The 27,346-nt window shown below is 37.1% G+C and overlaps 1 protein-coding gene across 1 annotated transcript in view; it reads right to left on the bottom strand.

Moving 5' to 3' along the window:
- Positions 1-7,979: 7,979 nt before the first annotated feature.
- Positions 7,980-27,346, bottom strand: part of ZFPM2 (zinc finger protein, FOG family member 2) — a 322,873-nt gene continuing 303,506 nt past the window's right edge. The window contains exons 6-8 of the mRNA XM_032182033.1: positions 18,549-18,755; positions 14,076-14,300; positions 7,980-10,659 (exon numbers count right to left, since the gene is read on the bottom strand). Of these exons, the coding sequence (XP_032037924.1) occupies positions 8,168-10,659; positions 14,076-14,300; positions 18,549-18,755 (2,924 nt within the window). The 3' untranslated portion in view covers positions 7,980-8,167. The remainder of the gene's footprint in view (positions 10,660-14,075; positions 14,301-18,548; positions 18,756-27,346) is intronic.

The following is a 27,346-nucleotide window of genomic DNA, read 5'->3' as shown; positions in this document are numbered from 1 at the left end:
CAAACCTTAGTCATGTTCTTACGCACAACTCAGTAGAGTCATTCTCCTGGTAGAGGACACTATCCATAGTCTGGACGGGAATTACAGCTGTCATATATGCTTCAGAGAAGAAAGGAGTCAGAGAATGACCTGATTTCTTTAATGAATTGTTTAAGTAATTGGCTTTTCAAAAAGTTGCAGATAATTTATTAAAAAAAAAATATAATAAATCAATGTATGTATTCCTGATGACTTTTATGGTGGTTATATTGGTTTTGGTTTTACTGCATTTCTGTTAGGTAAGTATGACTTTGGACTAACTGCTCCGGAGTAAATTTATGCATATTCAGAATGTAATTTGCTTTTTGATGAACAAAATAAATAAAAATACAAAAAAGTAAATAAATCACCTAATCCTCACTGAACATTCAAAGAGAAGACTGTCCTTCTCTCAAGCAGCACTTTTGTCACCCAGTTGCCCAGAGAGGCTATGGAGTCTCCATTCTGAGACTTATTAAAAGCCTAAGTGGACACAGCCCTGAGTACACTCTTGTATCTGCCCCTGCTTGAGCAGTGGGAGTTGAACTAGGTGCCTCCCAGCCTCAGTCATTCCATGACATTAACTTTGCTGGGACATGGCTCCACCCCTTGATCTTTTTGTAATTTTGAGGAGCTAGTGGCTCCTACTCTGCAGCCGCTGGTATCACAAATAGCAGAAACTGTTTGTTTAGTGTATACGTGCAGCAGAACCTGTATAAAGGTCACAAAGACATATTCTCTTTTATCTACTCCTAGACACTGCAAGTGGAGTGAGCAATTCCATAATTCATTTCAATGGGACTTTTGTTAGTATTAGCTGTAGGTTCCAAATGCCTGACCTGCATTTTTATGAGTGATTTGTTAGCAGCAGTGGGTAATCCTCCAGGGAGAAGAGGTTTTGGTACTTCGCAGAGTACTAACTTTACCTCATCTCTATTCCTAGAAGAAGTTTAGATAGGAGGATAATTCATGTTTTCGGAATGCTGCATTTTGCATCAAACTGTTTACTGTAATGAAACAAGTCATTTATTTTTATCTGAAACGGCATCACATCTCTCATTCTACTGCTGCTTCTGAACATCGATAGAAGGTGCTTGAACTGTGCTCCTCCATACCAGCAATGCATTCACAACAGGATCTTCCAGAGCCCAGAGTAATGGCTCATGAATGTCACTGGAAAAGCTTTCATAATGGTTTTTTTTTCTATTATTATTTATTTTTAGTCCTTTCTGGTGATAAGAAAAGTTTGGAATTCTTCAGTTATCTTTGGCAAAGAAAACTGGCACTTCCATCACCTGAGACTGAATCCTATTTTAACTTTGCTGTTTACAGGTCTTAATTATGTTTGTTATGATCGTAAAGCAAATGCAAAAACTAGTGTTATAGTTTGTTATAATAAACAGCTGGCAAGTGTACACAGCAGTTTTGTATCAGAAAGGTATAATGGATATCTGCATGACAAATGTTTTATATTAATATCATTTCTGTATTGTGAATACCATTATCAGATCTAATATAGCAGATATAATCTATGATGTTTTGATGTTTGTGGAAAAAGGAACACAATGTTATTCCTGGGGGAGGTTCCTGCAGAGTGCAGGCAGTTTCCTCTGTTTGTGAAGTGGCTGTCACAAAGGGACACTGGCAACCTCTAGCACACTGAAGTTCAAAAAAATGACATCATGTCAACATCTCTCAGCTACTTATAACATTTAGTTCCATAAGATGAGAACTTTGAATGTATTTTAGGGTTGCTACACATTTCAATAACATTATAGTATGCTAATATATTAAAAACTGTAAACATTTTTTGAAAACCCACCCAGACACTTCTCATAAAAGGAAAGGGATTTCTGAAATAATTTATGAAAGCATACTGCATGTCAAATTTTGTAACACATAGGCCTCAGTTGCTGATTGACCAATATTTTGACCAACATTGACCAATATTTTCTCAATGTAAAAAGACAGAAACTACTATGAGGGCAGAACACCCAAATCCTTTCTCACAATGCTGCAACTCTTAAAATCCCTAGTCTCTTTCTCTCTTTGTGGTCCAATGACTTTCACTTTGTTTTGCAGAACATGGTCTGGAGGGGAGAAGCAGTAAATATTTGGTGCTCTCTATCCCTGTAACTGTCCTCACAGCTACAGGTGGATTGTCCTGATAGCCATGGGAGCTGATTAAAACTCAGCTGCTGAGGAACACAATGAAATTACCACCCCCACTTGGTGAATGAATACTAGGCTATTTATAAAAAGTGAGCATTAAAATTATCAGCAGTGTAATTCAAAGTGTGTGTCCAACCCATTCTTTCATGGAATTCACCCACAAAGAACCACTAAGGTTCTGAGGAAGGTGACTAGAATTTAGAGATAAGTCAGTTTCAAGATGTGGGGCAGGATACAAGAGCTCTAACAAAGAGACAACTGGAGATGAGTGTGGTGGTTTTACCGTGCTGGGCAGCTAAACCCCACAACCGCTCTCTCACTCCCCCTCCTTTAGATGAGGAGGGGGAGAAGAAAAGCAAAGAACAACTCACAGGTTGAGATAAGGATAATTTAATTAAAGGGAAATAATTATAATCATTAAATAAAGACTACCATGAACTAAACAATTTAACTAAGGGGAAGTAAAAGGGAAAAGGGGAAAAAGGGAGGAAAACAAACAAACAAAATAAATGAAAGCTATATGGAAGTGCAGAGGAAAGAAATTACTCTCTACTTCCCACAAATGAGCGATGATTGACCACGTCCTTGAAGCAAGGCCTCAACGCACGCAGCTGGTGTTCGAGAGGAGGACCAACGTCTTCTCAACAAGAGCCCACCCCTCCCCTCTTCTTCCTGTTTCCACCTTTTATTGCTGAGTGTGACACCACATGGTATGGAATATCCCTTTGATTGGTTTAGGTCAGCTGCCCTAGTGATGTTTCTCTCCTCACTTTTTGCCCACCCCCTAGGAGGGTTAGAGAAAGGCCCAATGTTGTGCCACTGCTGCTCAGCAGTAGACACAACACTGGTGTGATAACACTGCTGTTCCAGCTACAAGTACAGAGTACAGCACTGAATGGGCTGCTGCCGGGAAAGTTAACATTCCAGCCAGACCCAGTACAGTGAGGAACAACCGTGTGAATATTTCTAACCAACTCATTCATCTGCTTGATCTAACTTCTTAATGTAGTTTATCTTCTTTTCCTCTTTTGGACAAGTTGATCTCTTTGTATATGTTTTATACATACATTTATGTGCATCTGTGGATGGAGTGAGAGAAAGAAGTCGCAAACATCAGAAATAAGGTTTCCTGTTCACCCCAGCACAAAAGTTCTTGTTCCACGCTTGCAGTCACAACTCATTCATCTTGTGCCTTCATATTATGAAGAAGCCTTAATTATGTGAGTCTAGATTTTCTGCCCACCTCCCTGCCCCATATTCTGTTTCACTCCATATACAAATGCTGCCATAATTATTTTAGTTGATTTTGCTATGGCAAAAATGGGCCTGGATTCAAAGCACTGTCGGTGACCTATATGGGTGACTTCAGAGAACAGGACCAGTCATGTCTGCAGGCTAACACAGCTGAAGCTTGGATATCTGATGTCTCTCTTATTGCAATGGGGTTGCATTCATCTGTTCTGAGCTGTGTCTTTCCTGACAGTTCCTGGCAGCCCAGTGTCCCACCTGTGAAGATGATCTGCAGGTGGGAAGAACTGTCATTCCCTTCCTTATTGTCATCCTCCAGGAGAAGGAGACAACAAGTGCCAAAATCTTTGTACTGGCAATATTCATCATTTTTGAATGATCTTCCAAGGATCGTGTCTCATTGGTATGTTTGACACTCTCAGTAGGCCTCATGGGGTACACTGCATTTTTGTAGTGCTAGTGCCTTGTAGTTGCTGCCTTCTGTAGCCATCAGAGTACCCATACTACATTCTTCAGATTAACAAAATTCTGATTCCCATTTTCTATATCTTCTTTGCCCGTCAATCAGTTTATCCCCCATCACCATTCTTTTGTACTCATTGCATAATTTTAAGACAGGTTTTCCAGGTTGTTCAGAGCTCCTCCTCAGCCCAGTTTTTAAAGTGGTTCTGGTTTATAGCCCACGTCCACTCAGAAGAATAGATTAGCCCTCCTTTACCTCACCTTGATGACAGTTCTGGGTTTATTTTTTTATTATTTTTTCCCCTCCCTTCTGCTTATCACATTCCTGTGGACAGAGCCTGGCAATGAGTGTAGTACCATTTGTAGCATTGAGAAAATGTCATCCTAATGCTATTACAATTAATTCAAGAGACATAGACATCAGTTTTTACCCTTTTCTCCTTGCATTAGACATGTCCACCTCATTTATGGTTACAATGAAAAAATCACTATAGTGTAAAGCATTCAAATAGAGATGTGAGACACCACATGACAAATGTGTGAAAATTGTGATACTGATGGGGATTCACCAGAGTCTTCAAAGCCTAAATTTGAGGATACAGACAAATAAATGAGGCAGACATGGACATGGCCAGAACATTTGTTCTTAGAACAGCAAGTAGGTGGGATGTTTTGTGAATAAGATCTTCCTTAAAAAGCCAAAATGTTTAATTTAAAACCCAGTGGGCATTCAGTGCATCAGGTGTCTGGCAGGATTCAGCTCTTCTAAATATTAGGCCTTCATATAAAGCAAATTTACTTGTTTTATTATAAAAACAGGAAATTTTTAATGCCTTTTGTTGAGCTATTCATTTCCACTTACTAGCCCCAAAGATTTATTCACTGACTCCAGCTGACAGAGAATAATTAATCCAAAGTATTCAATGGAGGTGATCTACTTCCTGCTCTTCACATAGGCAATTTGATGTATAATTAAAAAACCTACAAAATCTCACAGTTTATATTCAACAGGAGTTCTTAGTAAAAGACAGTTTACCTGTTCTAGTATAACTTTGAAGTAATTCATAAATTTAATCTGAAGAGACCAGAAATAATCATTTGGTCAGGAAGGAGAATTACTAAACTAATTGATGTAAATATTATTTATGGCTTAAAATATAGACATGTTTAAAACCCTCAGCTGGGATTAGGACAGCATTGTGCAAAGTGGTTTAAGAGACATGAGAGATCTTTCTGACCAAAGAATTTATGCTCTTAATTCAGATGAGCAAATAAAAAACGTGCAATAAAGAAATTGAAAAAAAAAAAAAAAAATCAGAAATAGTATGTAAAGTTATAGGAAGATATGGTTCCTGAGACAGGTGAGCAGATATCTGCTTTCTGTTTTCTAACAAATGTATAAAAAAACAAATGTCAGTAATCTGTAGTTGCTATTCACCTAGCTAATGTGAAGTTTTACTTCAGAGAGTGTGAGAATGTAACCTTGGGGTTTAGCATACATCAGAGTTGTTAGATGCTCCAGTGAAGTGAGCAAAATGTGCAAAATGTGTAAAATTCAGTAAAACTATATCCACAGATGATCAGACTCTGCTTGTTTTGAATGTATAAAAAAGGGACCAGTCAACCAAATAGTTATAGAGAGAAAATGCCACCAGGTATATTCTGTGCTGTGAAAGCAATTGGATGAGCCATAGGAAGAACATAATACAGCACGTCAGGCTTTAAATTATTTCTGCAATATATCAGGTACCCTAAACATTTCCAGATCAGAAATGTTCTGTGATAAGGCTTTTCCCTTTTGGCACCACTTTTCAGCTGGGTACTCCCTTTAACCTTAATATTTTCTCTCACTTTCTCACGGCATAAACACTTCCCTGGAGCTTATCACTGTCACTTACACTACCTGTGGCATTCTGAACAACTTCACCTAAAAGTTTTGTCTATACACGTGGAACTTTCAGAATCTCCTTAATTCAGTCCAGATGTAATCACTTGGTTCTTTAAACCAATTTTGTACGATGGATGATTTTCAACATAATGTTTGCCACCAAAAAGACCAAAATTTACCATCTACCTTAAATATCACTTTAAATATTGTGGATACTTTAAATATTGTGGATTCATGGATATACTTGTATGATATTTTCTAATAAATGTTCAATTGATAATCATGAATGATTTGTTTGTTTTACCCTCCTGGTGTGTGTGACACGTCCTCCTTCATGAGATTTATTACCCAAAGTATTTGTTATAGGAACAATTTTGGTCCTACTGAAATTAATGTATACACTTGTCTTTGTTGGGAGTGAGAACTGGCACAATTTTATGCATCTGTATTTTATATTTTAGGCCCAGCTAAACGCCAGAGTTGCAAATAATACCTCTTAAAATGTTTTTTATATTTTTGCTGCTGGATCACACAGAATCATAGAATCAACATGTACCTGTTCATCTGCACTTGCAAATATAAAAGGACAAATTCAGTTTCAAAGAATACAGGGCAGGGTTGCTGAAGGTTGGTGGTATTGCATATTCTTATGCTAGACCCTAGCTGTTTGGTTGAAATATCATCCTTTTATGTTTTTGATTCTAAGTTTTTTCTTTGGCTTGTACAGGAATTAAATTAACTACAACTGTTTATGTGATATATTCAGGTTATGGCTTTGCTTTCAAATTCATAGGATGAAAAATGCATCAATAGTTCACTTTTATAATGTCAATTTTTTAATGAAAACAGTGTACAGGAGACTGAACAATTGCAAGTGAAGGATATTAATTGTGCATTTGTTCAGACTTCAGTATAAATTATTGAATAGTAATTTATATATTGAATTAGTGGAGCAAACTGCTGTTCAATTTAAGCAACTGTTATTAGTTGTTTTTCTTAAGACTACTGAAAACAAAAAGAATCATACTAGAGATATGATGAAGCAGATTGTTTCACTGATTTTGACATATGGAAGTACTGCCAGGGAAATATGTCTTCCTTAGCTCCAATAAAGGGAACAGCCTTCTTGGTTTCAAACCTTCATATTTTAAATTTTAGTTCACTACCTTGTCTTAGGTTTGGTTGTGCTAGTGACCTGTCAGCAAGGAGTCCCTCAAAGTGGAGGCATCTTTTATATTTATTTAGTCTTTGGTCACTTTGCTCCCATTGAAGAGGGGGCAACGTTAACTTGTTTCTAAGAGTTTCTTTACAGTTTGTGAATGTTAAATCCTCCCTTTTGGATTATAATAAAACAAATAAAAAAACAAATTTAAAGAAATTACTGCCAAACATCTCCAATGATCTGGAATTTTATTCCATCCATATACATGCATAGTAACAACATTTGTTGAGAAATTATTTCTATCAGAAGTAGAACATTATCTTTGTGATCACCAGTTGCAGTATTGCTACTCTTATATTTAAATATATCTTATATATGAATTAGATTCATAATTGCAGCATTGAGTTTAGGGTTTTGTTTTAGACTGTGCCTTTCAAAAGATAAAACTGATTGATATGACCTCATTACTTACAATACTGCTTCCAGTAATTTTGTTCATTCTTTATAAAGTATTGCATTTAACAGCAAAGGTTTAAAAATTGAGACAGAGATGCATCAGCAAAAGAAAATACAAGTACTATACAAGAAAAAAATTGCCATCTTCATTTAACGTACGTTTCAGATTAAGAAAGTGGACAGAAACATACTGCTACATACAAATGCAAAGCCTAATGACTAAGGTACTGTATCTGCTAAAATATAAAGTGCAAACTGAGCCCAATTGTTCAAAAAATTGAAATTTTAAGGCGAACTTTACAGCATAGTTGAAACTTCTTTGCAAGTTATATTTTAGCATATACATATATTTGCAACAGCATATAAGAAAAAAAAATCAGGATACACAAGTGCTTTTGAAGCTATTTCTAAAATGCTTTTCTGTATTGTTTGTGACTATTTTCATTAAAATCTACTATACAGTGCAAACCATATGTGCTACACAATAACTATACAATAACATTACAAATGACTTTAATATAAAGTTTTTAAATAAAAAATAACATAACTACAGCTATGAATACTGCTGGTAAAATAAATTAATATTTTTGAAAATGGCACCAATAATACACTTTACTAATGGACTGTAATGAAATTACACCTTTAAGTCTTCAACTCGGCAATAGTGAAATCTCCTGATTGTCCAGATGTAATTCAAACAGCTTTCTTTAGACTGTATGGAACAATATGCTAAACACAGGTACCAAAGGTGACCAATTGTTTCATTTGACATGTTCTGCTGCATGTGACGAGCAATAAAACTTCTTATGAGTTATAAAGTTTGAAAGATTGTTGAACTGGATGTCACACAGTCGGCAATACTTTCCACTGGTTGGGGCCTGGGTAGAACCATTCACTCCTTTAGCTATACTAGACAACTGTTCCTCTGCTGTAGGAATTGCTGGAGAGACGTTTTCGTTTGCAGTTAAGGGATTCTCAGAGATCCAGGAAGGAGACTTGTGCCCATCTTCATGCGGAGGATTCTGGGAAATGTTCTCCTGTTGTGGGTTTGCTGCAGGTCTTTCCTCCTGTTTTAGTCCCCCATTAACTATTACCATGCCTCGGTTTTTTGGCAATAGTGGAAGAGACTCTTTCTTCTGCACAGCACATCCATTTGAAGGAGCCTGGCCTTTAGGAGATTCACTTTCTGTATTTGTGCTTTGATCTAAATCAGTATTATGAATGACGAGAGAACCAGAAATGTAATCACTTGGCTTTATTCCATAATATGGAGAAAGCTGATCTGCTCCTTTAGCTTTCTTTATTGCTCCAGGGTAAAGGCATTGTGGAAGAAACAAATGTTTGTTTTCTTCTTTTGTAGCAATAAGCTGGGCTGCTTCACTAAAGACTTTTAGTCCTTGAAGTGTCGCTAAGTGTGTGGAAAATAAGTTTCCATTAGGAGAGGACTGTTTTGAGTTTCCATTTTTCTCACATTTAATTATGCTTCTTTCATAGCTGACATCTGGGCTGTTTCTTTCACTTTCTGGGTTTTGAAACACCTTACTGTCAAGCTGTCCCAGGTCATTACGCTGATGGGCAGTGACAGGGCAAAAATTCTGCTTATGAGCCAGGTAGTTCTCTACCTTGTTAAAACTTATCTTACATACTGTGCACTCATGATAATCCAGCAGCCTTTTGGGAGAGGTGGATGTCCTCTCTGACTGGGGTAAGCATTTTTTACTGAGATCTATTGGCACATCCATCTCCAGGCAAGACACAGTGGAGTGGGGAGTATCACACTTTGAAACTGGAACACACTTGTTAATAGACAGTGATGTTTCAAGATGCTTTGACACTATTCCTGGAAATATATCACATCGTGGATGGTAACATTCTCCAAGACTTTCTGTTGACTCTTGAGTAGATGTACATGGATTGCCAAGATTAGCCACATCCAGAAATCGCTGTTGTACTAGTGGTGGCCTTTGCTCTTGCTCTGGTAGGCACATCTCATACATCTTTCTCCGCTTCCGTGTACGCATTGTTCTCTGCATGGCAGGCACTTTGTTGGAAGCAGACCTCTTCAGTGGGGGATCATGGCGCGTGGCACAGTAATACTGCTTGTGGACCATGTATGTTTCATGTCTGCTGAAAGTAATATTACAAGCTTCACATGTGGTCTTATTAGGATCACTCTCCCCTTCTACTAAAGAAGCATTGGGATTCTTTACGTCAGAAGGTTTTCCATTTATCTTGTCATCACCGTTGCTTGCAGTTGATAACTTCTTAGCTTGTGCTGTGAAGTCTTTTTCATGACCTTTATTGTTTGGCCCAATCAAATCTAAAACATTGGAAGAGTTAATGCAAGATGTCTGCAAAAGCTGATTCTCTGGATCTGATGTGTGAGGAGCTGTATTCAGAATGCTTATAGAGCTTTGACCATTACTGGGACTTACAGCTTCTGGCATTTTCTCTGGAACACTGGAAAAATCTGGTGACTTTGCCATCTGCTGCCATCGGCTGCTGCAGTAGTGCTTTTTGTGCACCAAGTAGTTGTCCAAATTATTGAATGTTATGTTGCACTCAAAACACGTAGCTCCTTTTGGCATCAAAGGACTGTAAATTACTGGAGGATAATTGCTGCTTCCATGCCTCAGCCGCCGGTGGACCAGTTCAGACATTTTGGCTAATATCTCTGAAGCCTGAGGAACCACAGTGATGTCCTGGGGAAAAGCAAACTGTGAAAGAAAGGGTCCCATCGGGAAAGAAGGACCAATATTAGGCTGAACTGGCGATGAGGCAAGTCTTGGACTAGATGGTTCAGATTTTATTTTAGTGTATGATAAACTTTGCTTGTTTGTTGCAGGCTGTGTTTCTGGCCTCTGGTTTGGAAGAAAAAGCGGAGCCTTTTTTTCACATTTATCAAGCTCTGTATCAGAACTTGCGTCTTTAGTCTGCATGGACTTTTGGCCCTGCGGAACATCATTTCTACTCAACAGGTCTGTTGCTGGCTGTAAACCTTCCTCATTTCCACTTGGAGAATGTTCAATGTCACTTTCTCTCTGAATCTTGTTGCCAGAGACATGTAATTCTTGGTGCTGCAGTAGCTCCCTCTGAGTTTGGAAGCCAAAATGGCAGTGATTGCATCTAAAGGCAGCTTGAGTAAGATGCGAGAACAGGTGCTGATGAAAGTTAATCACCGAGTCTGCAGTATAAGTACAAACTGTGCATTTCAGACTAGCACCAGGTGGGAGAAATTCTTCCATTTTCACTCCTATAGAAAAGATAAATAAAATACAATTTAAGTGACCGTTTTCCCCTTCAGAAAACATACAGGAAAATCAGTTGCACAGAAGGTACATACACAGTAAGAACAACTAATTTTCTCCTGATGGGAATCTTGCATAGGTTTTAGTCACTCAGAAAATACTTGAATTGGTTCTGAATTTCTTTCCTCAAATTTCTAGAGGAGATTCCCAGACTTCTGCTCTGCTGCGGAGAGCCTTAGTATCTACGTGCACTCAGCAGAGATGAAGGGAATGAAAGAAAAAGGGAAAGGATAAAAATAGACAGGACTTATTCTAAATGGAAAGGCCTTAAAAATTACAGTTTTAACTGAGGAGACATAATGTTCTCCACACACAATCACTAGATATTTTGAATGCACAGAAAGCACATCAAGGTCAAAAAATACAAGATTATTATGTGGTTTCTTTAAGGTACAGCCCTCAAACTTAGGGTGCCTGAAAGAGTACAAGTAGCACTTTGCACATTACTGATGATAAACTTTTTGATTCCACAAGTTGGCTGTAGTGTGGGAACAATATACAGAACTATCCTCATCAGAAAGGACTCATGAGTTGTATTAACTGTGAATGTAGGATGAGAAATAAGACATGGTTTCACAAGCATTTTATCTCCCACATATAAGCTACTGCTGTAATACAACAACAGCTTTCCCTATCAAGAGCAATACATTCAAAGCCATCTTATAATCATTGCTGAAACACAAAAATATTTCACAATATTTTGAAAGTAGAAATGCTTAAAAAGAGATAAGACCAAATTTCTGTCTTGCAACAACACAGAAACAACACAGATTCTGAATACTTGTAGACAACAAAAGCTGGAAAACAATTGGTAGGGATTGTATTGGAAATCTACATGAAACATGGATATTGGTTCCGTGAACACACACATGCATGTGCCTTGGTCAGATAAAATACATCTTTGGCAGTGGAACAATATAAAGCTGTAAGAATATTGTGTCTCAACCTGTGTGAAGCCATTCTGTTGATCTGGAGGTCCTTACTTCACTTTGAGCATCACTGTTTCTCACATTTGTGAGATACATTTAGAATTTGAACTACTCTGGGCCTCAGAGGACAGAACTGAGCAGAGGAGACACACAGAACTTTAATTCCCTGTCAGGCACTTTTTTGCCAGGAGGACACAAGAAGCTTTAGCTCCTCCACTGCTGTGAGATGGTGCTTTCACATTACATAGTGCAGTCATAGTGAAGAATCTCTACAGAATTTCTGTTTCAGTTTGGGCTCCATGCTCCAGTGGCGTAGGTCTGCTACAGCCCCCAGTGGGCCCTTCCACAGAAGCTGAAGGAAAACCAGCATTAGGCTACAGGGTATTTGGAAGAAGAATGTCTCATTCTTACTGCAGAAGCAGCAGTATAACTTGTGATAATCTGTACAGAAGAATTAAAGGTTGGCAGGATCTTAGAGAGAGACTGATGGAACTAACTACTTTGTGGCTAAAACAGAGGAGACGGCTTGAGTTTTAGTCTCTGATCTAATAAGTACCAAAAAATTCTTACTGGAAGCTCAGCCAGATGAACCTACGCCTTTCAAGAAACACAGACGCTTATCTCTAGGTTGCGAGAAGAAGCAGTCACTCATAGCTCATAGCTGCAAACTCTCTCTACACCTAAGTCAATGATATGACACCAAATGCAAAGAGTCGAAGCAACTGTCTCAGACAATGTCTACAATTTCAGAGAGAAATGAAGTTGTTGTCTTCCAAGACTACCTGGTTTTAGTTACTAGACTGTAAGACATTCTGAGCTGCATTCGTTCACCCTTACTGAAGCTTTTCCACTAATCACTGAACACTGAAATCTTTGCTAGGCAAGAGAGACAGAAAATGGCAATAGCCTGATACTCAAAGTCAAGATATTGAAGCACAAAAATATCTGACCTCTAAATGAATGGCTAAGTGTTATCTGTGCTGTTAGGAAGTTTCCCACTCTTCTAGTCCTATTCAGCGAGGTAACAAACTCTGAAGAAAAAGCCAAAACATATGATCTGAGACCGTGCCTTCTATGGGATAATGCACTGATTAGCAATGCCTGAGGATCTTTTTTTGTCTCCTGCACTAAACCTTTCTGATTAGATAATAAAGTATATATACTGGGACAGAGTTGAGGTGGTATAGAAATTTGTCTAACTTTTGTGTATTTTAAAATGTCTTCCAACGTCCTGGTTAAGGCAGCTTCCACAGTGTATTTCTTTTCTTTTTGAATAAGGAAAATATAATTTGAAAAGCATCAGAAGAAACTTTGTCACATCTCCACAGATGGGCAGAGGGGAAAAAAAAAAGAAAAAAGGCAGCATGATGCTTCCTAGGATTGTAATTGCTGCCCAAGTATCAGAGAAAGGTTTTTCACTTCACTAAGTGCACAGAGCAGACTTCTTCTTCCCTATGAGTCAAAAAGTCAAATCAGGCTTTCTTCTGTGAATAAAGCACAAATTATCATCCTTTACACGTCAGCCATTTAACAGGAGAATCAGGGCCCCTGTGGGACCCTTGTCTCTGTCCAGACACACCTCTGTACACGACACAACCAACATACCCACACATGACACTGCAGTTTTATTTGCAGATTTTGAGTGCTAATGGAAACTCTAATACAGAATGTTCTGCAAATTCAAAACCTGCAATCCCAGACCTAATTCAAAACAAATTCAAACAGCACACTCAGAAGACCTTCAGAGAGGGAGATAAGATTCCTGCTGAGTTTTGGATTTTTAATCTCAGGAATTTTTTAATCCCACTTTCCATAAATCCAGTATTATCATTTTAACAACATGGACAAAGAAAACACTATCCCAATTCTATATTTATAAGGAGGAAAATAATATTTTTATGAAACAAGACAATAAGTTTTTATGAAACACATGCCCTGGAAAAACACACTAAGGGTTCTTAACCCTGCTCCTGAAAGCCTCCTGCCTTTAAATCAGAAGCCTACTCCAGGACCCCAACATGCTGTTTCAGAAGGAATAGGTCTCTGGTGGTATGTCTCTCTCCACTGAACGTCAAAAGAGGGTACGTATATATGGAAATCTATGAGACTCACATTTGATGAAAGGAATCATGAAGTAGTCTCTTAGAAAGTACATAAATCTCTGATAAATTAAGAAGCAGAATTCTAATTGTGTTTGGATTCCTGAACTTTACCTTCACTGGTAAAGAAATGCTGCCTGTATGCACACATAGACCCATTAAGAGACTGCATTTAAATGAGATTTTATTGATTAGAGAAATGACTCTGGTTACAAGAGAGATGCTTGGTGTAGAATAAAGGTGGAGACAAACTGTTCCACTGAATGTTTATAGCAAATAATTCTTCAGATAGGTAAATTTAGAAGGGGATGCAGGAAACTATATGGCACTTACCACTGTGAGAATTCAGGTGCATTTCCAGAGCTCTTGCATTAGAAAAACTTTTGGTGCACTGCGGAAAGGGGCAGACACTGGATATCTGTTGAGCACTGTCTTCATTCTCCTCTGACAGCTGAGGCCCCTCTCTTTGCCTCCCACTGCAGTAGTACATGAGGTGGGCCTGCAGATTCCGCTCGCTTCGATACCAAATGCCACAGGATTTGCAAGGGAATATGTCCTCTACAAGCAAATATAACCAGGTGCAGGTTAGCCACAGTGCATTCAGCGCCAACCAATTAATACAGCAGGATTAATTCCCTTCCCCATTAAAAACATGTTTATTTAAAAAAATATTGAAAGCAGAGCCACATGTCACTTGCTGAACATGGGAGACAGCAGTTTCTTTTAAAATGAATTTTTAAAAATAGTTGATATAAAAACAGCTGGATTTTTTTGGCATGCAAATATTAAAAAATGAAATAAAGTTACTTGTTTGATGAGAGAATGCAGTGCCAATTCAAAAACTAAGCTGTATTTCCAACACATCATCACACAATAGGAGACACCTTTCAGTCATACTCTTTTTTGTGCGCATGCACAAGTCTTTTCAGCATCAGGCCTTGCAATTTGTGAGTGCTAATTGCAGATCATTCTGAAGAATGAATGTTTATGCAGTTATCACTGTAAAATCCTGTTGCTCTGATATCCTGGAGGCCAAACTAGATTATGTTTCTTTTAGATCATGTAGCATTGAATGTAGTATTATACTAAGCAGCATGTTTATTTCCTGGGTTCTTGTTATCAATACTAGAAGTTAAAATTTCCAGTGTACTTTGTCCTTGTATTGTTGACAAATTGTTACTGTTCCACTTTTCACAATTCAAAAGGGATATTTGCTAAGAATAACGGAATTTCTCATTGTCTTTTATCCTGAAGCGTCAGCATCCTCTCTGAGGGGAAGACAATGGAGAGGTTGCACAGAGTGCTTCCCAGCAGCAGAGGGAGTAGATATGTTGAGCATGTACTGGAGGCTACATACTTTACTCACATGAAGACTAATAATGAACACTGTATATTTACACAAAGCAGACAGATATATGGTTGTTAATATCCTGTCAGAAGGATACCTTACACAGTGCATTTTCTGTATCTGTCTCAGAAGGATAAAAGACCTGTTTGATCTTTCTGAAAGCCGAACTTGTTATCCTATCAGTAAGAACAAGGACGAAATCCTAGCCCTTTAGGGTACATATATACTAGTAAACTAAAACAGTGACAGGGTCTAGACTGGAGCACTGGAACTTCTTTTTTTATATTGTTAAAACATGAGGATGGTCCTTTTGCACACTTTTGGCTTAAATCAGTTAATATTTTCCCCATTTCTGGATACAGTTTGGGAGTTACTATATGCCATGTATCATTCCCTGTAATTGGTTTGGATGCTTCTCACTTGTTTTTGAGACTCGGAGAGAATAAAAGTATGAGTGCAGCCACAGCGTGCCAGCTGACTGCAGGATCAGAGATCAGGCAATTGTAGTTAATGTTAAAATACAATGTTAAAATGTTGATCTTGGTTAACACCAAAACTCCCACTGACTGCAGAACAAAAAAAGGGCAAAGTTGAAGGTAACAGCCCACTAAAATGGATGAATCTTTCATTTGTTAAATCTCAAATGCAGACAAAATTTACACTTTGCTTCACAGATTGCATGCTAATGTTTGTCTACTTCTCTGCTCATGAATTTATATAAAATATTTTCACTACTACCAGTGTTTATTCTTCCTTCACCACTAAAAAATTGTGCATGACACAAACATTTAATGGAGCAGTTAGTATTCAATATACCACTATTAAGACCTTACTGATATGGATCACAGCATTTGAAATGTCTATCTCATGTGAAACCTGACATTTCAACATTTGGTTTTGGCTTTAAATCATTTCAAAAAGTTGAACCACTGAGGTTTTTTTAGAAGAGAAAGTCCAAAGGACAGTAATACGAAATTTTGATTGTGGGTAAGCATGCCCCATTTGAATTTATTTGACAACATTCTATCACAGAATTTAACTTTCTGATTATCTTAATGAATTTGACTCCAACCACCTTTACTTCCTATGGGCTAGATAGCCTGGACAGACTGCAGCACGATGAATATGTGACTCTCCGTATGTGCCATGCAGAAGAAATACATTTGAAGATTTTTACATGGTGGGAGGATGGAGTTCCACAGAGAATAATGTATAGAAATAGGATCTGAAACTATTACTCCCCTAAAGCAATGCAAAATAGATAAAGGTCACTCTGAGTTAATGTTTAAAATATTTCAATTTGTTTCAACAGATATTTTCAAAATATTTCAGTAGATTACTTCAGAAAACAAAACATTGAAGTTCAAGCTGACTAAGCCAAGGGTAATATTCTGATTTTGATTTTTGAATAGGAAACATTATAAAAACCAACCCTACAACGTTTATTTTTTCTAGAAATCGAAATTGTTTTAGAGATCTGAATATAAGATGTCTCATTACAGAGCTAGATGTGCATTTAACATACTACTGGACTGACATTTGACTCGAGACTTTACTGAAGAAACTGAATTTCCTCAACCCAGTAATGAAAGGTAGAGACTTCCCAGTCTGGTCTGAGGCAAAGGTAGAAGGTTCTGGACAGTGAGACATGCTGCTTTAGCAGCCTCTGGAAGTTAAGGTTACTATGAGCTGCTGCTAAGCCTATAGAGTAAGATCAGATACACCACCAACCTAGATTCTTCTTGGCAGCAGAACTGGCAATGATCAGAGCAACTTTCTCTCCAAAAGGCAGGAAAGTAACAGACATGCTTCCAGCAATTTGGTGCTGTAGAAACCTGGTTACTTTGCCAAAGCCCACAGTTGGCCTTGCACGGTTTTGCACAAAACTGTATCTTCAGCTGAAACAAGTTGCAAATGAGTCTTTATCCTTTACACTAGGTAACTCCTTCCCTGGTGGCTTCCTTGTAGCTGTTGGCTACAAACAATGGTCTGTCTTAACTGTGGTAATTTGCTGGTCCATTTAAGGGGCTTCCAGCCCAGTATCTTTTGGAAAGATACTGTATGATGTTAATTGTTGGTTCTGCCAACAGAGATATCACCTCACAGCAGCCCCAGTGCTAGGGTAAAAATGCATGTCATTATCTAAAGTGCTTGAGATTGCTGTCAACTCTCTGAGAGGAAGGACTCAGATGACTTGGACAATTTAAGGTTTATCTTTTAAAACAGGCTAACAGTAAATGTATAGCTATGACAGTTGTTTACCCAGAAAACCAGCAATGAAAAAAAAAAAAAAAAAAAAAAAAGACTGAATCTGAATGAAAGGTGTTACCACAGATATTTACCACAGATATTTTAATTAGTCCTGTCTGAAAAGCTTCAAGGTGTGACTGTTCGTGACAATATTATTCCACGTGAATCTGAGTGGTAGATCATGCGTCCGTGTGATTTAGGTGCGTTCACACCTGACATACTGTGTTCAGCAGCTCACTGTATCTAACCACACTACTTACAAACCACAGGAAGCATGGGGAGGTGTTATGATGCAAAGTCTTAATGGTCAGTCTTACAGAAAAAAAAAAAAAAAGAAAAACAACCCTGAAAGAGATAACTATGTGTAGTAGGCCTGTATGATAAGTGGTGAGGACTATGGTAACATTTAAAGTTTGGAAAGTACTTGGTGAGGAGGGTGAGAAACTAGGGCTGTATAAAGGTAAGAAGCAGTAACACAAAAAAAAAAAAAAAAAAAAAAAAAAAAAAAATTGAAGAAATGAAATCTAATTAGGAAATAATTCAAGTTGAACTGTCCCAGCTCAGTAACTCACTTATGTGCTAATGTCCCTCCTCTCTAAGGACAACACTTAATTAGATAGTATATTTTGTCCATGATAGGGTCTATTGATGTCTAGAGGACTTGAAAACATTCTTGGATAGCAACACTGAACAGTAAATACTACAATAAATCAGGGATGCTATAAGTAATGATCACTGCTGCATTTTGAAACAGCCACTGGAGAGATGTGTTCTATCTTTCCATTGACTATTGTGAATTATTGCCAGAAGCTGCAACTATAAGCAACAAGCTGACTTGAGCAGCAAAGGCTGGACTTTCTGACTTAACAGGCCTATCTCATCTGCTTTTTTAACAGTTTCTATCACCTCTGTGAGCAGATGACAGGACTGTGACACGAGGGCAGGTCTGATGCTCTGGGTGAGCTCAGCTGCCAGAACATTTTTCTTCCTCCTCTTGTCTGTGAGTTCATGTGAGATGATGGGGAAACCAACCCAGACTTTGAGCTGTGTGTTTTAGATCATGCAATTTCTGTGGTCTTGAGTTCACTGTTAGATCTTTATGTTCTTTACGAATATGTTCATAATATATAAATTCATATAAATATCTGTATGTTCTTTAGAATACTGCTGTTTTAAAACAAAGCTAGAGAATAGCATTCACCACTTACTGTTCACAATAGCTGTAGGCAAAATAGATGCCATTGCAGCCTGTTGAGGGAGCAATTGTATTGAGTCCAGCAGGCGTGCAGGATACATCCCTTCTGTAAGAGTCATCTGACTAGCAGCTTGCAGCCTTGAGTCAAAATCCACAACAAAGGCAATTAGCTCTTCACCCTCTGAGATGGCCTTGGTCGTGGTACACCAAAGCTGCCCTCCTACAGGAAAAGTAATAAAAAATAAAATTTAATTGAAGATATCATATTCCAGAACTTAAACATCAGTACATTGTATTTACGTTTTTTTTTTTTTTTTTTTTTTTTTTTCATTTTGAAGCTTTGTTCAAGGGGAAGATGCAAATAAATTTCACATCTACCATATTCCTTCTATCAACATAAGAATTGTCAATGTACATGAAAAACAATTTGGGGATATTATTCCCAATTATTTGCAGCACTGATATGCATTTAGTTTTTCATTTTCTACCCTAAAAGGTCAGCATTATAAAAATCAAGGTGAAAATATTTCCACTAAACTTCCTGTGTATTTTTTGTAATTCTGTTTTATTTTGAATACCAAATCACAGCACGATAAAACCAAACAGCTGAAAAAAAAAAAAAAAGACATCAGATTTCCTCTTAAGGACATTCTTCCCCTCCCTTATGTTTGCCACCATCTTTCTCTAAAAAATCTTCCCTTATGTAATATTCTTTGTAACATGACTGCTTTATCTCTGCTTACACTGACTGAACTTCCTGAAAAGAAGATATGCCAAAGATCTGTTTCATAAAGGCTTATTCAAATAAAGGTTTGTTTAAAAGGTGGGGGGAGGTGGAAGAACTTTCATCAAACAGTAAGATACACTATAGCTCTGTGCTGCAAATGTCACGTGTAGTGCATTAAAAAGAAAATTAACTATGCGAGTACATCTACTAATGTATTTGAATGCGATAGTGAATGCTCATTTATTTAACATGTTTAGACAGGCAAAGCACTTATATTGTGTTATCTACACTCTCAGGCCTAGATACATATCCAATACAGTTATGCCTGAAATAATGTTGCATACTTTATATGTTATAAAGCTTTTTTTTCCTCAGGTTTTGTATATATAGAAAAAGCTATATGTTGTATTCATTAGGCAAGCAAAAACTGTACTCGTTTTGATAAGTAATATTGCTGTGTTTATCTTTCGGCATAACTGCCTTTTCAACTACACTTCATTTTTTTCCCCTCAAAGAGATTATAGTTTTAAAACAACTTGTTGCAAAAATCTGGTAGAGGAGATAACAACAGTGTATGATATGCCACAGCTAAATGGAAGAATTAGGACATTGTTTTACAGAAATCTTGGACAATTAATTAAACCAGTCTATTAGCTTTCAAAGATGAGCAAACAAAACAGCATCAGTGACAATGTGTTTCAGTGGAAAAATAAAGCTAAGCTTCCAGACCTCAAAGTGGTGTAAAAGTTTCAAAGCAGAAAAGTGTCTTTGTATTCACCCTTTGGTAACACAGCAGTTGAAGGTGGCTCCAAAGTTTATATGAAATTTACTGTAATGGGACCAAAGCATGCTGTTTACAACCATCCAAAAATCACAGCATTAAATGGTGTAAATCTGAGTAATTTCCTCTACAGAATAAGAAGATGAAACGTGAAGATAAATGTCTACAAATGCAGAATTCTAATGACCAAGCAGGAAATCAAACATTTGAAGAGCACAGTTGGACTTATTGTCTCATATAAGTAAAGAGTACAGAAGCCTTTGGATTTAGACAAGTACAAAACCTGTTCAAGGGAGAACCAGGCTAAATTCCTAAAGCATAATTAATTAGTCTCATAGATAAAATACACGATACACACTGCAATTTCTCAACCTGAAACTGGGTACTCTCACTGTAAACAACATACATTTTATTTTCTGGGAGGAAATATGATTTCTATTATTACTATGCACTCCTATTTTATTTTCATATGGAAAAAGTAATAATCAATGTGTTTGAGTCCATCTAATGTAGAATAAAAGCTCTTCCTATGCTGCATTATTCACTGAATTCCTTAATGAAATAAAAATGAGTCAGTGCAGAAGAACCAACTGAGACTTTATCCCAGCAAACATCTTGACATGCTGTACCCTTGGGGAAGAAAAACAAAACAAAACAAAACAAAACAAACAAACAAAAAAAAAAAAGTGAAGTTGATTACTGGGTCTCCAGCTGTAATCAGGCTAAAAGGCTGACTCAGTCTCCTCGTGTTAGAGCTCCTTAGGGTGTTGACTCATGTCCAGCAGGAGATTACGCCAGGACAGCTGAGGAGGGTAGTGACCTCGGCTGCTTGCTCCACCCAGCTCCTGGAGGCTGTCACACCTATGGCAGGCACAGCTGAATGGGATGTGCAACAGCTTTGGGAGCAAAGCAATTTCTAGCATGGTAAACCAGAACTACAGAATTTTAATCCACTCCTACATTTGAATACAAACTTTCAGCCCAGGATAATTCAGATCCATGAAGTACAGAGTGATTTTCACATTTTCTAGAGAAAATGAGGTGTTTAAGTGATCGTGGCATACATATCTATGATTTCAAGAGTCTGTGATATCTTGTTAAAGTTAAATCCTTAGATGAACTCCCAAATGATGCATGCCTCCAGCTGTTGGAAATAAAGGGTGTCACCTCTGCAGCAATTTTCATCCACTGGGACAGGACCCAGCACAGTCCTCTCTTGTCCCCTTCTATGCTTGGTGTAAGGAAATACCTGGGGTTTTAGAAGACAGAAATGACTTCATTCCCCTTAATGCATAAAAATATACCACATAAAAATGTCGTGGTCTTCATGGACATCATGTGCATGTTGGAAGGGAAGTCTTCTTAAGCTTTGTATTGCATAGTCAGGAAAATGGAGTGCAGAGATCCTAACAGAGGCTTCTAAATTTAATAGGAAGTTCCAATTATGATTATCATATGAATTATGGTAGACATCCTTGATCCTTGTTAGGGATCACAGCTTCCTTACAGGTGGTGGTTACAAAACAGGAAAGAAGTTTTGCTTCCCACAAACATTTCTACAAGCTAAAACACAACAGGCACGTACGTACACAGTGATATCTCAAGAGCACAACATCTTTTCATAAAGCAAAGGGCAGTGTTAATGAGGGATTTTAAAAGGATAATAAGGATGGCTATAAATAGTCTTTGCTAAGTACAGGTGGCAATGGAGAAGGAGATAGGAAGATGTTTGCTTGAAATATTTACAGAACATGAAGATTCCATAAGGAAATGTAAAAGCCTGTCATTTGCATGAGATGACATTATGGCTAAGCTGGCTTAAAAAATTTTAACCACTTGTTCTTTTGTCAGAAAAAACTTATGGCGGTGAAATAGTTCTGACAAAGCATTACCAGACCAAGTTGCTCTGTCCTAGGATAGACTCAGTCATCAAAAGAAGGAAACCTCCAGATAAGCTCTAATAAGGAAGAGTGACTGGGCCCCAGAAATGAAACAGCAGTTATACTACTTGGTTAGAAGGCAAGGCAATAGTAGACTGATGACATGGCCCTCTTCTTGCCCCTAATGAGTATGCTCGTCATCTATTTATAGTGAAGAGGGTCTTACTGGTTCTACACAAGTCTTATTCGTATTCCAGTGTAGGAGGGAAGTTTTTGAAATATTAGAAGGCTTTGTGACACTGAAAAACTATTTTAAATACTATTTCTATAGTCTAGTTCTGCCTGGAATTGAAATAAAAATTTCTCGAGCCTGCAATATTGTTTTATGTCTGTGTTTAACAAGAAATGCACCTGCTTTGTAACACGTACATGTCAGCAGCAGAAGAAAATAAAAACGCCCATAAACACCGTTTATGTATGTATTTCAATTCTTTTGCTAGCTCACATTGCAAGGAATTAGAAATGCTTATTTAATCACAGAAAGTTGGGAAAGTTAGAGAATATCATACTGTGCAAGCCAGAGCAAAAAATTACATTCCAATTGCATTGGCATAAGTTCTTTATCAAATGACATCAGGCACTGAAGCAGCTAACTGATACCTCCAGAGTTTCCACCAAACAGAAAGGTTATTTCAGGATTCTTTGTCTGCATCTTTCACGGCAAACATTTTTGCTGCTTGAAAAAACAAAACAAAACAACAACCAAACCAAACCAAATCAAAAACAACAACAACAAAAACTGCCCTTAAATAAACTAAACAAACAAAACAACAACAATAACAACAAAAAACACTTTATATGCAAAAGAAAAAGTAAGGTCTGATGTCCCTGAAAAACTGTGGACTTACTGTTCTTTGTAATGTTTATGATCAAGATTCTTGTGCAAACAGATCTGGTTCCTAACAGGAAGCTTATAAATCATACTCATAATTGCTGTCAAAACTGCACTGGAGTGTACTGCAAGTTTCGATAATAAAGAATAGAGTCACAGTTCAAACTTGATTACATTTTGGAAATTCATGCTGCTCTTACAAGAATCAGTGGTCTTAAATATCTTCTTCTCCTGCCAAATTTTTCACTTGCACTTTTTATTATTTATGAAATCAGTGTCTGCACAATGTCATACAGACCTCTGCTGATAAACTCTAATTAAGATTAAGACAAGCCTTTTGGAAAGGATCCCATCATTAGCAAACATGATAAACACAAAAATACTCCCTACTTGTCAACCAGGAGCAATTCAGTAACCTAACAGTATTATCTGTTGCTAGGCTACAGAGCTGACAAAGCTTCAATTATATTGTATGGCCATACCTATAGAATACTGTATAAGCAAAATGTATCTAATATAAAAGCATTTAACTTCATCCATGCTATCTGTAATTCATGGCTTCTTTCAATGGCAAAAATCAGGTTAATAATTACATAGCATGCTGGAAAAATCTTGGCGATGTGTCATGTTTGCACAATTTTTTCTAATTTATCTCTATGATTGATAGACATTTGCTTTGTAAAAATAATAAATGCAAGCAATGGGATGCTGTAAACCAGAAACGCAACTACATCTGGGCTCATCAAGATATGGAACCACACAGTATAAAAAATACATAGTAAATTGAACCAATTAAATCATACTTAGATGCAGTAATATTCTATCTTATATATTCAGAATAAGGACTACTGTGGTGAGAGATGGACATACTAATACTAAACTTTATTTAAGACAAACATCAAAAATACAATATTTTATTTTATTTATTATTTTTTTTCTAAACAGAGCTTCATTTTTCCTCCTACATTGGGGATTATTATTATTTTTTTTTCCTTAAAGCAACCTGGAATCAGCAATTTACTCTGAAGATTAAACTAAAGCAATGGACCTTCACTCTTTTTGATTCTCAGAACCCTACAACACTTCCAGTGAAGACAGAGACCCCAGCACAGTCATCCTTCAGACAGTGGGCTTTTTTTTTTTTTTTTCCCAGTTGCTTTTTGTAGATCTTAAGGAGTTATCATTTGGTGTCAATGGGTCACAATCAAAAAAAATAAATTAGGACAGACTCCCCCATTAACTCCATAGGGAGGAATCATTTTCAAAATGAATGGAACCATAAAGCCTCTTGATTCATACTGCTGTTTTGGGGAAAGGTGACTTTGCAAGTTACTAAAAGCAACATTTTCAATGAGTACTGCTGTTTCATGGAAGGAAGTGCTTTTTCACAGATTAAGAAGAATAACGTTGATATAAACCTATATTCAAATGCAATCCCAGTTTTCCAGTCTCAGGTATTAGTCTGTTTTCATTGCTGAACCATTAAGGCTTTTTTGTTTGTTTGTTTCTTGACCCAGAAATAGCATATGTCTTTCACAGAGGTTTAGGAAACCAATGGCAATTTCTATTGAAAACAATGTTCAGTGCCAGTTAATTCGGAAGTACTACTTTGGTATAGTAAAATTTGTGCTTACTAGATTTGATTGTGTTGCTGCGACAACATAATAGCCCATTTCCTGTATACACATCTTTTTGCAAGAAGGGTCAAAAGACTATCAGAATTTATTTAAACAACAGACTGTGTTACTCTTAGTGACTTCCAGGCATCATCAACTGAATTAAACTTTCCTCTCCCAATGAAATATTTCAATTTGTAAAAAATGATGCTTTTTAGTAGTGGCAATGGGGGTTGGAGTTTATTATATTCCCTCCTTTGTTGCCCACGCTAAGCATTTAAGGAGAATTTGCACACCACAATGGGATGGGATCTTCATAGTTGGGTTCCTCTCACTTCTCACCCATAGGGTTGTGAGTACCCAGCATAATGAATGCCATTTCAGTGCGGCACAAGTAACTGGGTAGATCTCATTTTTGACATGAACAAAGTACATATATCTATATGTAGACACATTGTTTAATAAAAAAAAATATAATTAATTCAAATCCAATACTGTTGAAATTTTTGACAGTAGAGTGGTACAAGGAAGAGAACTTATAAATTATGTGTGCCCCTTCTTTGAAAAATGCTTTGGAGGTTTCTTTGTGCATTGGCAAATACAGTAGGAATATGAGGTATTGTGTGGATCCTCCTGCACAGCACCTGATAAAAGAATAAAGAGCTGTGACATATTCTTAAAACAATAGAGGAATTAAAGAGAAACAATGGGCCAGCTGCTTCATTAATACAATCAAAAGAGAGCCCAGCACAGAGGAGTCCAGATAATTAAGCACTACTCTTTTAGACCTTTTTTCTATAATAAATTTGCTAAAAATTTATTAACTACTTCATAGTTGCTACACCGATCTATGTACTTGTTTATTTAGGTTGATTAATGCCTTTTCAGGATTCTACAACATGCCAACTCATGGTTCATACAAGTTTTTGAATAAAATAATGTAAGAATAAGTGATATAGATCTGTAGTATATACAGCAATAAATCAAAAGCATTTTGTGAACAGTCTTTCCAGTTGCTAAATAATTCTTCACATTTTTCACTTGTGTACAAAATATATATACTTTGCACAACATTTTTGCCGTTCATGTATTTTAATGCCAAGGTTCCAAATAAGTCTCCGTGAAGTGTCTCAAAAATCACCCCTACTAATTTAGACTTCTTAAAATAATAGTTTTAGTGCCATATTGAGATTAATGAGATTACTTGCCAGCGTTTTCTACCATTTCTCCTTGTTTACCAATTAAACAGATTGCCAAAAGATACTTGACCTTTAATTTTAACTACCACTACATATTATAAGCATACTGCCTGGGAAAAGAAAAAAGAAAAAAAAAGAAAAGAGTAAAATCTATCATATTGTGTAAAATTAAACTAATACAGTGGACAAACCAGTTCAGACACCACTTTTGCTATTACTTTTTGTTCACCATAAAATACAGAGCCTGCTTCATTTTTAACTCACTGAACAAACTGCAAAATAAAGGTACTGTAAGAGTGATATTTTTCAGAACAACAGAAGAACACTCAGCTTAAAGGCACTTGCCAAACTGAAGGCTGCTTTTAAATCCCTGCATTTTGAGATATGAAATGTCTGACCAGAAAGAGAGGAGAAAAGTACTCCCTAAGAATATAGCTCTTACTCCTGAACATGAGTCAGCCTGAGCTTTGGGCCTGACATTGGCTCAGTCATATGGGATAGTTGTACTGTTTTTCTCAAAATAGATCGTTTTATAGTTAAATCTGTCAGGTAGATTTAGATCTAGTCTGTTACAGTTAAATCTACCAGATAGGTGGCAGAGTAAAGATAGAAAGGAAAATATAAAAGGAACTTTTCCTAGGGGACAAAAGAGTGCTCTAGGGGAGTGAACTCCCTAACCTGGCCTGTTGTGTGTCACTATAAGGGGTAGATTTTCCCTTGCTGCAGTATGGCTATGGCTACTATCACAAAATGCATTTCAGTAGCTAATTAATACTGCAAAAAGCTTGCCATCAGCTGAACCCCAAATGAAGAGCACTCTTTCTGAAGATCAAGCAGTATAACGAACACTGAGATTTGACCCCTTATTTTTCCCCTGTTGTCTGCTAGCTTTTTGTTAGTTTGAGGATTTCTATTTGTTTCCTCCAATTAAATGTCCGTGTGTAACACTCAACAGAGTTCTATTAGGTAAAGAAGAAAAATAGATTAGTCTTCTGAAAATATTCACAGGAAAATAATGTGGTAATTTTATTTGCCATTTTCCCCCCTGATAGAGCTGTCACAGCTTATTTACCACAGGGGGAGACAGTTAAACCCATATCCTTAGAAGTTCTATGCATTTAAGAGGCTTATATATCTCTTCTGGGACCCTCGTTCAAATCCTGGGCTAATCAGAGTGAATACATATCTTTCTATTAGATGGCTCTAAAAAGTCTTAGGTGATATCAGTTCCTGGTGGACGACAGTCCACAGCGTAAAACTATTAAATGTTTGGCACAACTGGCAATACTTACAGAATGAAACTGGAAACTGTAATATCCTCCCACATCACAAGAAGTTAAGTCTGCTGCTCAGAGGTTGAAATTAAAGCCTGCCACAAATGCTAAACCTGTTATATTTCCTTAATTCAGCATAAACTCAAACAAGGAAGTTGAAAGGAGTTCTTTCACAAGTTTAGCAATTTCTTTCTTTCTTTTTTTTTTTTTTTTTTTCAAAGTCCTATGTTTTTAATTCAGTGTTACAACTTTTTTACATTTTAACTGGGACCTCACTTGAGTGTTACTTCAGAGTTTACTTATTGTTCAGAAAAAAAAAAAGAAAGAAAAAAGAAAAAAAATAAACAGCTTGAAACAAAACAAAAAAACAAACAAAACCAGTAAACCCTTGCTGATATTGCTCATATTGCACTCCCATCACCACAGTGAAGGTGTTGGGATT

The sequence above is a fragment of the Aythya fuligula genome, chromosome 2 (assembly GCF_009819795.1).
Source record: "Aythya fuligula isolate bAytFul2 chromosome 2, bAytFul2.pri, whole genome shotgun sequence".
Classification (NCBI taxonomy): domain Eukaryota; kingdom Metazoa; phylum Chordata; class Aves; order Anseriformes; family Anatidae; genus Aythya; species Aythya fuligula.
This window is presented reverse-complemented; position numbering and strand designations above follow the sequence as displayed.